Source organism: Nilaparvata lugens, chromosome 6 (genome assembly GCF_014356525.2).
Source record: "Nilaparvata lugens isolate BPH chromosome 6, ASM1435652v1, whole genome shotgun sequence".
Classification (NCBI taxonomy): domain Eukaryota; kingdom Metazoa; phylum Arthropoda; class Insecta; order Hemiptera; family Delphacidae; genus Nilaparvata; species Nilaparvata lugens.
Window position 1 is genome coordinate 21,474,290 of NC_052509.1, and position 13,729 is coordinate 21,488,018.

Genomic DNA, 13,729 nt, shown 5'->3' on the forward strand with positions numbered 1-13,729 from the left:
ATTGCCGAATCTCCATCAGAATTAACTATGATGATAACCAGTCTAGCTGCTGAAAGTGATAAAGCGGGGAAAACCAATCTTATGACTAATAGGGAAACAGTAGATATAACACTCGATGACTGTAAATTGGATTCGTCTTGGTCAACTGATTGCTTTCTCAGACAGAACCGATAAATAAGTGAAACGTAGATGTGTAATTGCATGGAGAAAGTATCTGTCATTGAAAAGTATTCTCAAGAATAAAGAGATTAGTAGCCTACTGAAAAGAAAATACAAACAAATATTGAGGAACTGTGTTTTCCCCGCGCTTATTTACGGCTCCCAAAACCTGGGCGTTGGAGAAAACAGTAGGCTACTACATAAAATCGCTGGATAGAGTTGGAAATACATCCATCAAGGCAATAATAAAATCGGACGATGTACTGAATACAATTAAGACTGAGAAGTGGAAGCGGGCAGGTCATGACGCTTCAGATTGGAGGATGGCAGATGGATGAAGACTCACTTTGTGAAGCCCAACTGGTAAAAAAGGAAAATTGGACGGCAACGATTCAGAGGGGAAGATGCCATTGTAAGAGTGACTTGGGGTAGGTGGGCAGCAGTGTACGCAAAAGATGGATATAGGTGGAGGAACCTGGGAGAGGCCTATGTCAATGAAGAACCTGGTTACCATTTTAACTTTTTTACATTTGAAAATTCAATTTTGGACTTGAAATAATACTAAGAAAAAATGGACAGTTGAATTTAGTAATGTCATTCATTATTATCTTAGCAGAGATGTTTAATTTTCATTTTTTTTTTTTGTTCTCTTACAGTATTGTGTTGGGAACCAATAAAGAATATATTTATTATTCGACTATGGAAACTCTTGTGAGAATGTCGATTATGATTCCCGCCATCATTTACTCCTCGGGAGTTTTCTAATGTAGATATTAAGTGTGAAAATTCATTCTATGAATCTGCATAATCACAATTAACTTAATTACAAATTAAGTGTAAATAATCAATTAAATTATATTAAATAGGATTGATTATTACTTAATTATAATTAATGTAATTTCATTATCAGATCTGTTGTATTGACTTCCTTTTATAAAATAGAATAGGCTAATATTGATTCAGTTATAAATAAAAAAAATCTTATAATTTTTAATTTTTCAGAAAAACGGCTTTTTCATTGAGTGTGGAGCTCTAGATGGTGAAGTCCGTTCGAATACACTCAACTTCGAGCGATTCCACAACTGGACTGGTCTACTTATAGAAGCCGATCCTCTCAATTACGCCAATATGGTAAAGAAAAATAGGAAAGCTTGGCTGTCTCAAACATGTCTCAGTATTCATCCTTATCCTGAAATTGTGAGTGCTAATTTTCAACTCATTTTTTTAAATATATGGTATCTTACCTAGTTTGACTGAATAGTATAGAATTTCTTATTCATAAAATGTGTGATTTTATGTTTCACAAAATAATGCGAATGAGGTGCTACTGGGACTCTCCTTCTATCACTTTTCCATTTTTTTTCTAGTTCTCCAACAGTTATTTATTTACCGTCTCACTTCTTATTCCAACTCTGTTTTATCACATCATCTTCAGATTGATTCTAGATTCTAGATTACAGCAAAATTGTTTTTTATTTTATTATTCGATAATAATATTTCTAGATTATTACCACTCAAGCTTTTCACTAGTGCGTTGTAATGGAATGAGTGAGTAGGTGATTGATGAGATGATCAAACGTCCATGCTTACCGACGTGATTCGAACTCACAAACCGGCAGACCAGGCAGTGCTAGTAGAATGAAGGGTGTATGATTCCCACATATCAGTATCAGATTCTGTGCCGGTTCAATGGAAATATTCTTCCTGTGAGTTTTAATGACACTATTCCGCTCAGCCCTACCAAGCGATAAGCGAGTATGAACCTTTTCAACTTCCATATAAACATATGGTTCAATTCAAACAGAAGTGGCCTGACAAAGCGAGGCCCTCTGTTTATAGGGAAGTGGCAAAAAGTCAGTGTCACGCCATCGCCGCGTCACTTCAGTGTGAATTGGTTCTCACGGACATATTCAGCACAAAATAAAAGTTAATGAAATTTCTCACAACATCCATTTCACAACTTTTCCATATCTCTTTTAGTTTTTGAGATATCCGGGCCGCAAGTTGTGACATTTTTGAAAAAACACGTTTGTCTTTAATTTTTTGCTCTTTTTGGCCTGAAACCTTTTGAACTAGTGATGAAAAAATTAAGAGCTAGATTATTGGCATTACACCAGTAAAAATTATGTCTATATTTTCTTTTATAATAGCTTCACATAGGTTGTGATCAGTCTTAATATTCATGTGCAAAATTGAAGATTTAACCCCTTTAATTATTATTGCTCAAGATCAACAATTGCTTAACAAATACTAAGGAGATTCACATTTTTCTTAACAGGTATCTTTCGAGCAGAACTATAACATTGGGAAAATCTCATCGTTGAGACCTGGTAGCGTACATAAGGGTCACACTGACGTCCAGTGCTTCCCGTTCTATACTTTCCTGCTTGCCCTGAATATCAAACAGGTCGACTACTTCAGTTTGGATGTGGAAGGATCCGAATTGGATGTTCTAAGAACAATACCATTTGATAAAGTTGATATCAAGGTAGGCAATCATTACTAAAACATCATTGAATTCAACAGGTAAATTAATTTATTTTTGTTTTCCTTCTTTGCATTTCGTCAATCGTTGATGGATATTAGAATTGGAACTCAATAAGTAAGACAGCCTCATAGTTGGTTGTTTTAAAAGAAAATGCCACAACTGAGACAGTAACATGTTGAAAAATTTTCAACTAGTTGAATTAGTTGAAAAACTAATAGGTATTTTTCTCAAACAACAATATGAATCTCTCGGCAATCAAAGAGTTCTCAGATAAGAAAGTACTCAAGAATCGGTTATGAATACGGCCCTCGATGTATTGATGTAAAGTGTGATGTGTGACAACTTTTGATTCTTTTACTTACGTTTCACTGATTAGTATTAGTATCACCATGGAGAAAAGATAGCATAAGAAGATATCTCATTGTATAGGGCGTTCATTTTCCAAATTTCAATGTTACCTCAAGCCGCTAATCCTCGTAGTTACTTTCCGAGATGATATGTGACGCTGGTAGTCTTTCATACTATCTCATAATATTGTAACATACATAAATAAAGAAATCTAATCTAATACTGTGCCGTTTTTACACTCTAACGCAGCCAAAACAGTAATAATAGAGAGTAGTCGACAGTAATAGGCTTCAGTTGCCTACAACAACAATAAATCGGCTTCAAATGTGGAACAAAAACGACGACCTATATCATTGGATATCTTCTTATGCGATCTTTTCTCTATGGTATCACTTAATAATATTTTCCTCCACCTACTGTCTAAAGTACTTACTTTACTCCCTGAAACATAATACTGAAGTGTCACTTTTTCGCTCTCGGTAGTAAAAAACAGAAAAACTCCCTAGGGAGGAAAAGTGACTCTATTTAAATAACATGGGAAGCATCTCTATTTTAAAAACTTACATTGTAATAGGTAAGAAGGTCTAAGCTCAGATGAGGAAGCATATAGAGTGATCAGTCATTGAGCCAACTAAATTCAATACCTCAACCAGATTTGATCAACATATGAAATATATGTTTGTATGCTAAAATTATTACAAACTTCATATCACTATACTAAAAAAATGTATAAATATTTTTTTATATTTCATGCTATTCAAAATACCAGCCAACGAATATTCCTTATTAACTAATCAAATTTGAAACGGGAACTTCATCATAGCTGTAGTTGTGGCGGCCATTGTTGTTACAACTTTTGCCGACAGATAGCGCTGTCGGCGGAGAACTGTGATTACAAGCCAGCTGTTTCTGTTTACTTTTTGATTATGTTGTAACAACACATTGGTCACGTACGTTTTTAAATAGTATATTTCGCACCTAGGGTCGAAAATGTACGTTTTCCAGCTCGAGATCGCGGTTTTCAAGTTCGAGACAAAGTCGAGAACTTGAAGCGTTCGAGAGCCGGAAAAACATTTTTGCCCGTGTTGCGAACGCTATTTTTCGCCACACCAAAAAAACAACTTCCCAATATTTATAAGAAATTGAAAAATTAATAAAATTCAAACAGCCTATTTTGATAGTTTGAATCTTGGTTATGACAACTTTTACTATCAATTAATTTCAATATTTCGAATAATTGTTTGAATTTTTATAGCTCGCGCTTTGCACCCGGTGCAATATTTCATGGATAGATGGATGAATAGAATTTTCATTACTATTTTGAAATAATGTGATGAAAAAATTAATATAATTGCGCATTTCACAGTTTTGTCTCAAAATATATCTAAAAAAAATTGATTGAAATTTAAATTATGGTAACTAATATAAAAAATAGCTAATAAAAGTCGAAATTCATCGACAAAAAAAATGTCATTGACCGAGATTCGAACCTAGATCGTGTTTGTTATTACGCCTTTACGCTCTCGGCTATTGCGTATTGTTGAACGTAGAGGCCTGACTGATAACTCTTAGCATACACGTAATTCTGTAAACTAGACTTCTAAAAAAGTTTACTTCACTCCTAAAAAGCGTACAACCTTTGACTATAGAAAGAAGGTTGTTCTTTCTATAGAAGAAGGTTCTTTCTATAGTCAAAGGTACAACAGACTTTGGCTCATGACTTATATTATTAAAATTAATATTATTATCTGTTTCACAATAAAATTTTCACTCTGAATTAAGTCAGGTAACGTATGTAGGCTACTATAATATAGTGTATAGCGGCATATTAATTTGAAGCCGGTTTGCCGGCATTTTCACAACAAAATATTGCTCTGAAATCATAGAGAAAACATTCGAAGATTCAATCTTGAGTGGGCCTAATGTTTTCTCTATATGGTTCAATATTAAAGAAAAATTATCTAAAAGTTTTAATAATGAATTACGGAAAAATTACTAGGAATTTTTTAGTCAAGGCTGAGTTTCACCAGTAGGCTTACCTTAAACTTCAGATCTTTGCTGTATTTTCTTGTTATTATAGTTGATTGTATTGCATTAAGAAGTGGAATTCGATAATAAAAAAGAAACAATTATTACTCTACCTCACTTTTAAATATTGATACAATTATTGTACTTTGATTTCAAATTCGATTCTTCACTTTTAAATACTTGCGATACGTACCTTTCTGACAATGGACAATGCAGCCATTGTATTCATTGTTTGATATCAAAAACACAATAATAAATATTAAATTATTAAACAGTAATTTTATAAAATATATTATAGACATAATACCGCGATTCACGATACATAATTATATAGATTATTACAGTCGTTATGAGATTATCTCTCTCTATGATTTTTGTGAGATCGGACACGATCAGCTGTTATTCAAGGTCATTTTATAGCCCTAGGGCCGTAAAGTTTTACCGGCCTGGTCGGAAAAGAATCACTTTCGGCCTCCATATGACGCACGTAAACCAGCTCATTACATCCAAGTGTGGCGAAAAATTATTTTATTTGCAGTTTTTATAAAAATGTAGGTGGAGGAAAAATGTTGTGTATATCACGAGTGAAAAATGTTTTTTCTCCCTCAGGAAAATTGTTGCCCTCGGCTTCGCCTCTGGCTTTAAACTTTTCCCTCAGGGAGAAAATACAGCACTTTTTAATATAGATATACAAATAAATATTTTTCAATGAAAACCTTTTCAGGGTTTTTTTTTCAATTTCTAAAGACCTATTGTATGTATGTCAAGTGGAATCAATTTAATACATAAATTCAGTAATTTTATAAATGCTTGTCACGTGAAAAATTTGCATTACACAATCACACAAAAAAATAATATTCTCTTATTTTCTTTAAAATAATATCATTAGTTTGCAGTAGTAACTCCAAAATTCATCTACAAGTGATGTTGCTTTTTCAGACTCTGTCAGTTGAATTTGTTCATGTTGACAAAGGAAAACAGTCAATACTAGACTTTATGGCATCTAAAAACTACCGATACCACAGCAACGTCACTCATCCTGATTGGCTAGCTAACGATTTCATTTTCACTAAAGTCTGATGTGAAATGCAACAAATGCCAAATGCAACATCATTTTAACGGCCGTTCCCAAGTGATTCACAATCTTCATGATTCACGCAACATTAAAGACTCTGACAGTGAATTGCAATCTCCAATCGACAAAAAGAATTCATCAATCGATTTACTGTACTCTTTTGCAGTTGAGGTGAATTGATTACAGTGAGCATCTAGATTAATGCATTTTGACAAACATCATGAATACTCAAAAGTTTTTAATGATTATTAGTCCTCTACTAAATCCGTAAGTCTTAAACCGCTGAAATTCAGTTTTCAAGTTTATAGTTGTATAATAATCGTTTAGGCTGATTTAGGCTGTTAACTAAGTATAAAAATTACACTTGTAATGCAATACTCTTGTCAATGTACATTCTTACAAAGAGCGTAGAACAATGAACAATCTTATTTATTAGAACTTCTTCTCCTGTATATTCCATGCATAATTACAAGTTTCTACAGATTGTTGAAATTGGGCCAAGTATTTTGAAGTCCATTGTTTTTTGAGGAATAAATGCATGTGCCATCTTGACCCTTCTTCGTGAGTAAGCAACTTACGAAAAATCCCTTATAAAGTAAGCTTTAATAATCTGAAAACTTGAGATGTATCGAACAAATAATAAAGACTTAATTAGGCTACTCAGCCAGAAGCGTTTAAATGGCTTAAATGCAGAGATACTAAAATGCAACGTTTATATAAACTGACCTTATCTGATATCATACCAAATCCACGGAAACAAAATTAAAAACATGTATTGCAAATCATAGAAACATGATTTATAGCAATCTGACTTTAATCATATTATAATAATCTACTATTTTATAATAATATTGTAGAATATTTGTTGCATAAAATTTCACGAATCTTGATTAATTTTCACAGAAACGAGTTATAATTGTTAAGTTCTAAACAATTTTTTTCTAGTTCCAAACTAAACTATTATATTTTGTTAACTGGTTTTAGTTATAAAACATCGAAATAATTTTATTTAAGTTTGAAGTACCTAGTACTGATTGATTTATATTTGTTGGCTGTTTCTAGTCTAATTAGATTGCTAAAGTATTACTAAATATCTAGATTTACTGTAATTTGTTGTCAATTATTATGTTGTATCTTCAGTGCAATGAAAATATTGTCAATATTTATTGTTTGAAAACACAAATAGTTTTTGAAATCCAGCCCGCTAAGACGAAAATGGAATAGGTGAAATTACTTGGCGACGACTCAAGCCGCGCGGCTAGAGCCACTGCTTTTAGAGAATAAACCTATAAATTCATTAGATTCGGTGATTCATTGGATTTTCATGTTGTATGAAAAGTGTTGGAAGTGTTGGCTACTATATTGCTTTTACCATTCATATCTAATGAATCAACAAATCTAAGGAATTTATAGGATATGTTCTCAAGTCGCTCTAACAACGCGGCTCTAGCCGTCCCTATGGTTGGTCGATTGTAACGCTACTTCTTATTTATTCATGATACATTTAACGGAAGAAGGCAACGACTGGTTTGAAAATGGTTATGTATGTGGAAGATCTTGGTCACACTACACTCACTTGATATTTTTTTAGTATTTTTGGATAACGTTTAGAAGAGTTTCTTGTCAGATAATTTTTGTTTAGGATTTTAATTTGAAGTTCATGACATTAGGATCTGTAAAAAAGTATGACATAAAATTTCATGGATTTGACTTGCTGTAAATTATTGCAATCGAATAGCTTGTGATGAACTAAGTTCCATATCTGTATTCAACTTAATTGTTTATGCTTTTCCTGAAGTAAATTCCTATCCATATATTCTCATGTTTTGAAAATTATCGTATTTTATTATAAATTATCATTATTGTAAAGAAAGCAAAGTATTGAAAAGGTAAAACACCAAAAATTCTTAGTAGTAATTAATAAATTAAAATATAGTCTCATCAAATCCTGAAAATATTCAAAACTCTCTTTTTTTAATTTAATTAATTAGAAATATCTATTAAGTGAATGTTTGTAGGTGCTTCATAGATAAAGACTTTATCTTAACTTAACGTATACTTAGTATAAGTTGATAAAGATATTTATTGACTCCTTGATAAAGATATTTATTGATCAACTTGACTACAAATTATATTTTACCGATCAATAAAATTGTAATTCGTTCAAAATTTAATAAATGCACAGTATTTTCTTTGAAGATCTGAGATAAAGAGAAGAAAATCGCTCAAACTAGTTGATCTTGCTGTAAGTATGTAGCCAAACTTTCCGTGCCAAAAGTTATACGCTCTGCTATAAATTTTATTATTGAAACTATAGATTACTTTTCCAACTCTCTTGTGAATCCGGTTGAAATGAAGCAAGAAGTTTATCTTCTCGACATGGGAGTTGATTGCAATTTGTAATTATTCTACAAGTTGCGTTGATAATTAACTTTATAAAATTTATCGCCCATTGCAAGAATGAATTCATTACCTTAATTACTGGTAACGTATAATCAAAATTCAATACCACATAACTTGAGAAGAAAGACTTGATTAGTAATGATGGAAACGAAGACACGAATAAGTATAAGATGACATAAATTAATTCTAATTACCATTTAGTTTTGTTCTAGAATAACAAATTGTCAAGGTTTGTATTTGATATTTGTGCCATGTAGGTAGGTGATAAGGTACTGTTATATCGATATTTGAAATTCTTGTATTGGAAATTGAATGAAACCCATTTTAATTATGATTTAATCTTCGTTGAATTAATCTCAATTTTTTACTAGGAATATTATCTAATTCACAAATTAATTATTTAACGCAAAATTGTTTGGGTACCACCATCACCTACTAAGACAGCTTAGTATGAATTATTAAAAACATTTATTTTTGATTCTCAAGGGCAAAGCGAATTAAACTTGTAATCTTAATTTTTTTAAAACTTCTTATTTAAAGAATATCCTGAATTCTCATAATAATAATATCCAGTGACCTGGCTGGACTCAGGTCTGGTGTCAGAGTTTTCAGGTCGCAACTGATCATTGTCAGGACTCTGACATGACCTAACGACTGCATTTTAGGCAGTCGGGACCAACGGAAACATGTCTACAACATGACTGAGAACAACGCTATGAACAATACAAATATATTAGCTGTATTTAGTTTTCAAGATGATGTTTTTTTTATGATGATGCCCACATATGCCTATGTTTGTGAGTAGACTATGCTACGAGATGGCGAAACAAGTTTCCTGTGTTCCTAGTCTATACATTTCGTTCTATTTATTCCGTAAATTGGGTGCAATATATTCATTTCAAATCTAAAAGAAATTGGTAGCTCTTTGCAATATATTGATTTTTCGAACAAATTCCGGCAGCTTGCAAAATGTATTAGTTACTGTGTTGAATTGTTCAAGTTCAATGTATTATTAAATCGTATTAGTAAAGCATAATATTATTATAAGAAAAACTCTGCAATTTTAGTACTATGAGATTATGTATTTTGATTCTCTGTGATCTTATCAGTTATTCGAATTATTTAGAAAAATAATGTTGTTACCTTACATTGTGAAGAGTTCAGTTCAGTTGACTCACAATCTCCGAAAACAAAGCCATAGTGCATGACAGGTGGTTGATGGTAACGTCAGCACAGGTAGGGCTCCTACACCAAAAATCTGGTGTGCGCACTCAGGACAATAACGCTGGAGACACATGATGTCTGCTAGCTCTTCATAGTGAAAGATTTAATAGAATCAACAGTTTGCAATTGAATAATCACACTTTCTCAAATTTCGAGCTTATTTTAAATTTTAGGTGAAAATGTTACTGAACATTATTTGACGCTAAAGCCAGTATGTCCCCAAATCCTAAATTTTTCAAGCTGATAACTTGGTATGATAATGAGTATGGTTATTCTTGTAGAATCATTGATCTCATTAAGCACATGCAAGATAAAGAATGTTGATTTGTAAAAAATATATAAGTTATTCATATTAAAATCTGATTTCATTAATTGAATAAATAAGATTTTCATGCTCAATCTTTTACACTTGAAATTTTTGTTTAAATTGTATCTGAAGCCTGATAATTGGGAATCTAAAATCAAACTTTGCATAGATGAGGCGGAGCTCCTAAAATTTTTACAGATATGGGACTTGTGACAGATGATAGAGCTTATCAATGACTGTTTTAGGTATAAATTTGATCAAAATCTTTGGAGCCGTTTTCGAGAAAATTGCAAAAAAAACCTGTTTTTGACAACATTTTCGCCATTTCAGCCACCATCTTGAATTGTATTTGACCGAAATTGCTCGTGTCGGATCCTTATAATGTAACTTTAAGTTCCAAATTCCAAGTCATTCCGTTAATTTTGGGAGATGAGATATCGTGTACACAAACACACATACACTCATACACACACACACACACACACACACACATACAGACCAATACCCAAAAACTACTTTTTGGACTCAGGGGACCTTGAAACGTATAGAAATTTAGAAATTGGGGTACCGTACCTTATTTTTTTCGGAGAGCAATACTTTCCTTATAGAGCAAGGAAAGTAATAAAAACACTAGCTGATATAGATCAGCTGAAATAAACAAATTTTTATTGGTGTAGGACCCCTACCTGTGGTGACGTCACCAGAATGCACTATGGTTTTGTTTACGGAGGTAGTGGTTTACTCGGTTCAATTTTCAGTTAACCAATATTATTTATTGTTGTGATAATTCTATTCATGCTCTTTTCAATTTTTCAAGAATCATCATATTCTTATTTTGAATTTCCAACTCACAACTTAGTCAAGAATTTCCTCTGCTTTAACACATTCTTCAAAATAATGATAATATACTTTTTGGATATATTTCAATAAGCACCCGAAGGCTTTTATTAAAATTTTCAAGTCGTGGAAATACCGTATTTCAAATTCTCTTTTGCTGTGATTGATTTATACCACTGTTTTTTAAATATTTTCTATTGTTATCTATCGTTATAAAATAAGATATATTGTTTCCAGTATTTTCAATTATATTTGATATTGTACCATATTTCAAGGCTTAGTAAGATCACTAAAAAATATCTTATTAATATTTTTTGATTAAAATATATTAAATTTGCTGCCTACCGTAACTTAGAATTTAATTTCGATTTTGTTTTGCATTAATAAAATGAATTTTCTCAGTTTTACTGTTTGACTCGAGGATGGTGCTGCATTTTTCAAGTAGGCTACTTTTAATTTATCATTCATTATTCCTGAAGATATACTTCTTCAAAAGATTAAACTATGCAAATCATGCAAGTTGGATCAACACAAATGATAAGCTTTAATATTCCTGTTTATATTCTAGAAATAATATCTGCAATATCGATCAAATTAGCTACATAATTATAAAATAATATTCATGATAGAAGTGCACAGTTATAATGATCCAATTAAATTTTAAGGTTTCACTTGTATTATGCCGAATAATGTTTGAGGATAGAGGTGAGATTGTAATTGCAATAGTTTTTACAATAGAGTGATACTGTCTAGTTATAATGTATGTGAATGTGTGAGTCAATTGTAATGTTTCAAAACTATTTTGAAAATTTTTGTTCTGTTTGTATACAGTAATGGAGTTTATTTTTTGTAAATAAATGTATGCCAATGTCAAATAAAGAAAGACTACAATCGTCATTTGGATTTTTTATCTAACCTATAATGGTGCGTACAGATATACAGATATACGCTCCGCGAACATGAGCAATTCACTTTTAATCAGCTGATGCCAAGCTTTTTATATCTGTATCTTACCGTTTCTGTAAAAATACAGATATAGTCAGCTGATTAAAAGTGAATTGCTCATGTTCGCGGCGCGTATATCTGTACGCACCTTTAGGTTAACACTAGTCTCATTCAGCATTATTTTCATTTTTATTTTGCGTAATTTAAGCTCTGGATGAAATGGAAAACCTATGATTGATAGCCTTCAAGTACTAGCCGGTAGGCTCGCTTCGCTCGCCTTATCCGTTAAGCCGGCATATTTTTAAAATTTTCTATCCAGAAATAGGATCATCATTTCATTTGAGTGTTCCTTTCGTCAAAAAGTCAAAAGAGACTTTCAGGCTCGATTCAATCACCAAGTTTCTTTGAATTATTTAGTGCAGGGTTGCAAAAAGTGCATTTATTTTTATCAGAATTAATAAAAATTGATTTATTTCTCAATTAGATACGCTAGGAAACACAAGGAAAACGCAGTAAATCATCCATCCATCTTGAACGTATCTTTGAAGTAATTCTGAAGTCCTCTCAAGGCAAAGTTTCCAGAGCCTTGCTTAACTTCTGTACCAAATCTGAACATGATCTGTCAATTAGTTCTTGAGGAGGCGTAGGAAACGCAGGAAAACGATCAAAAACCGCGCAACTTGGGCATTATTCGAAGACTGTTCCAGTACAATATTTTTGTACCTCAGTTGAGCCTGTGTACCAAATTTGAACATTTTCTCTGAATTAGTTCTTGCAAAATGTGAGAAAACTCACAAAAATAAGCTAGGGAACATTGGGAAAACTCAGTAAAACCGCTTATTTTGGGCGTATTCTGAGTCCTCTTGAGAATAAATATCTAGACTCTTTCTAAACTTCTTTACGAAATTTGAACATGATCTGTCAGTTAGTCCTTGAGAAGGCTTAAAAACGCTCAAAACCCGCAGATATTGGACGGAACTTGGGCGGAATTCAACTTCTAATACAACATTTTTACACCTTAGCTGAATCTGTGTACCAAGTTTGAACATTTTTTGCCAATTGGTTCTTGAAAACGCTGGAAAAATTGAGATTTTTGAGCGTATCTTTGACATTTTTTTCAAATCTGTTTCTAGTGCGCCTCCAGATGGCCAACTGAAAAAACCTGCCGAATTTGAACGTATTTGGTCAAGTAGAATTTTAGTTCTGTTGATTATGAATGAATAAGCGCCATTTCAAATAATATAGAGTATTGGCAACTGCCTACTGTAAGACGAGGACAGAAATTTTTTAATTCGTCTCCTGAAACAGTTTATGTACAGTTTAATATACAATTTGTTTACGGAGGTAGTGCTTAGGGCCGGTTTCCGAGCTCGGGATTTAGCTAAGTTCTAGACAGCTGGAGTCAGAAAATTGGCTTTCCGATACGGGGCGTAGTCGTAGTTTTTATGGTAATCTTTATTTTCTCTTTTTTATAACAATGGAAACGTTTTTCCTTGGCAAAATGTAGCATTCCTAGAAATAATTGAAAATATTTGAAACTTTACACTATTTTCTCTTAATTTCATTTTTTGTTCAATTTTCTAGTTTTAAGAAATTTAATTTAAACGTGGACTACGACTACGCCCCGTTTCGGAAAGTCAATTTTCTGTCTGCAGCTGTTTAAGTCTAGAACTTTGCTAGATCCCGAGCTCGGAAACCGGCCCTTTAAGTTTTTGTTTACAAAAGAACTAGAGTAGTCCAGGCAATGAATGCTATAAAGAATATAGAGGAAAATGTTTGAGATGAAAGATATAAAAATATTTGTTAGATTGAACATGTAGGAAATTTTGTAAGGAAATAGTATATGTAAGATTGTAACCGTTTTCTTGATAAAGACGAAACCCACAAAAATGATACCTTTAAATCACTCCTACAC

At 32.4% G+C, this 13,729-nt stretch overlaps 1 protein-coding gene across 3 annotated transcripts in view; it reads left to right on the forward strand.

Annotated features, from left to right (window-relative positions):
- Positions 1-11,766, forward strand: part of LOC111046684 (protein Star) — a 38,829-nt gene extending 27,063 nt beyond the window's left edge. For all 3 annotated transcript variants that reach the window (XM_039430384.1, XM_022332292.2, XM_022332290.2), the window contains exons 3-5: positions 1,162-1,356; positions 2,438-2,647; positions 5,963-11,766. In XM_039430384.1, the coding sequence (XP_039286318.1) occupies positions 1,162-1,356; positions 2,438-2,647; positions 5,963-6,103 (546 nt within the window). In that variant the 3' untranslated portion in view covers positions 6,104-11,766. The remainder of the gene's footprint in view (positions 1-1,161; positions 1,357-2,437; positions 2,648-5,962) is intronic.
- The last annotated feature ends 1,963 nt before the right edge of the window (positions 11,767-13,729 follow it).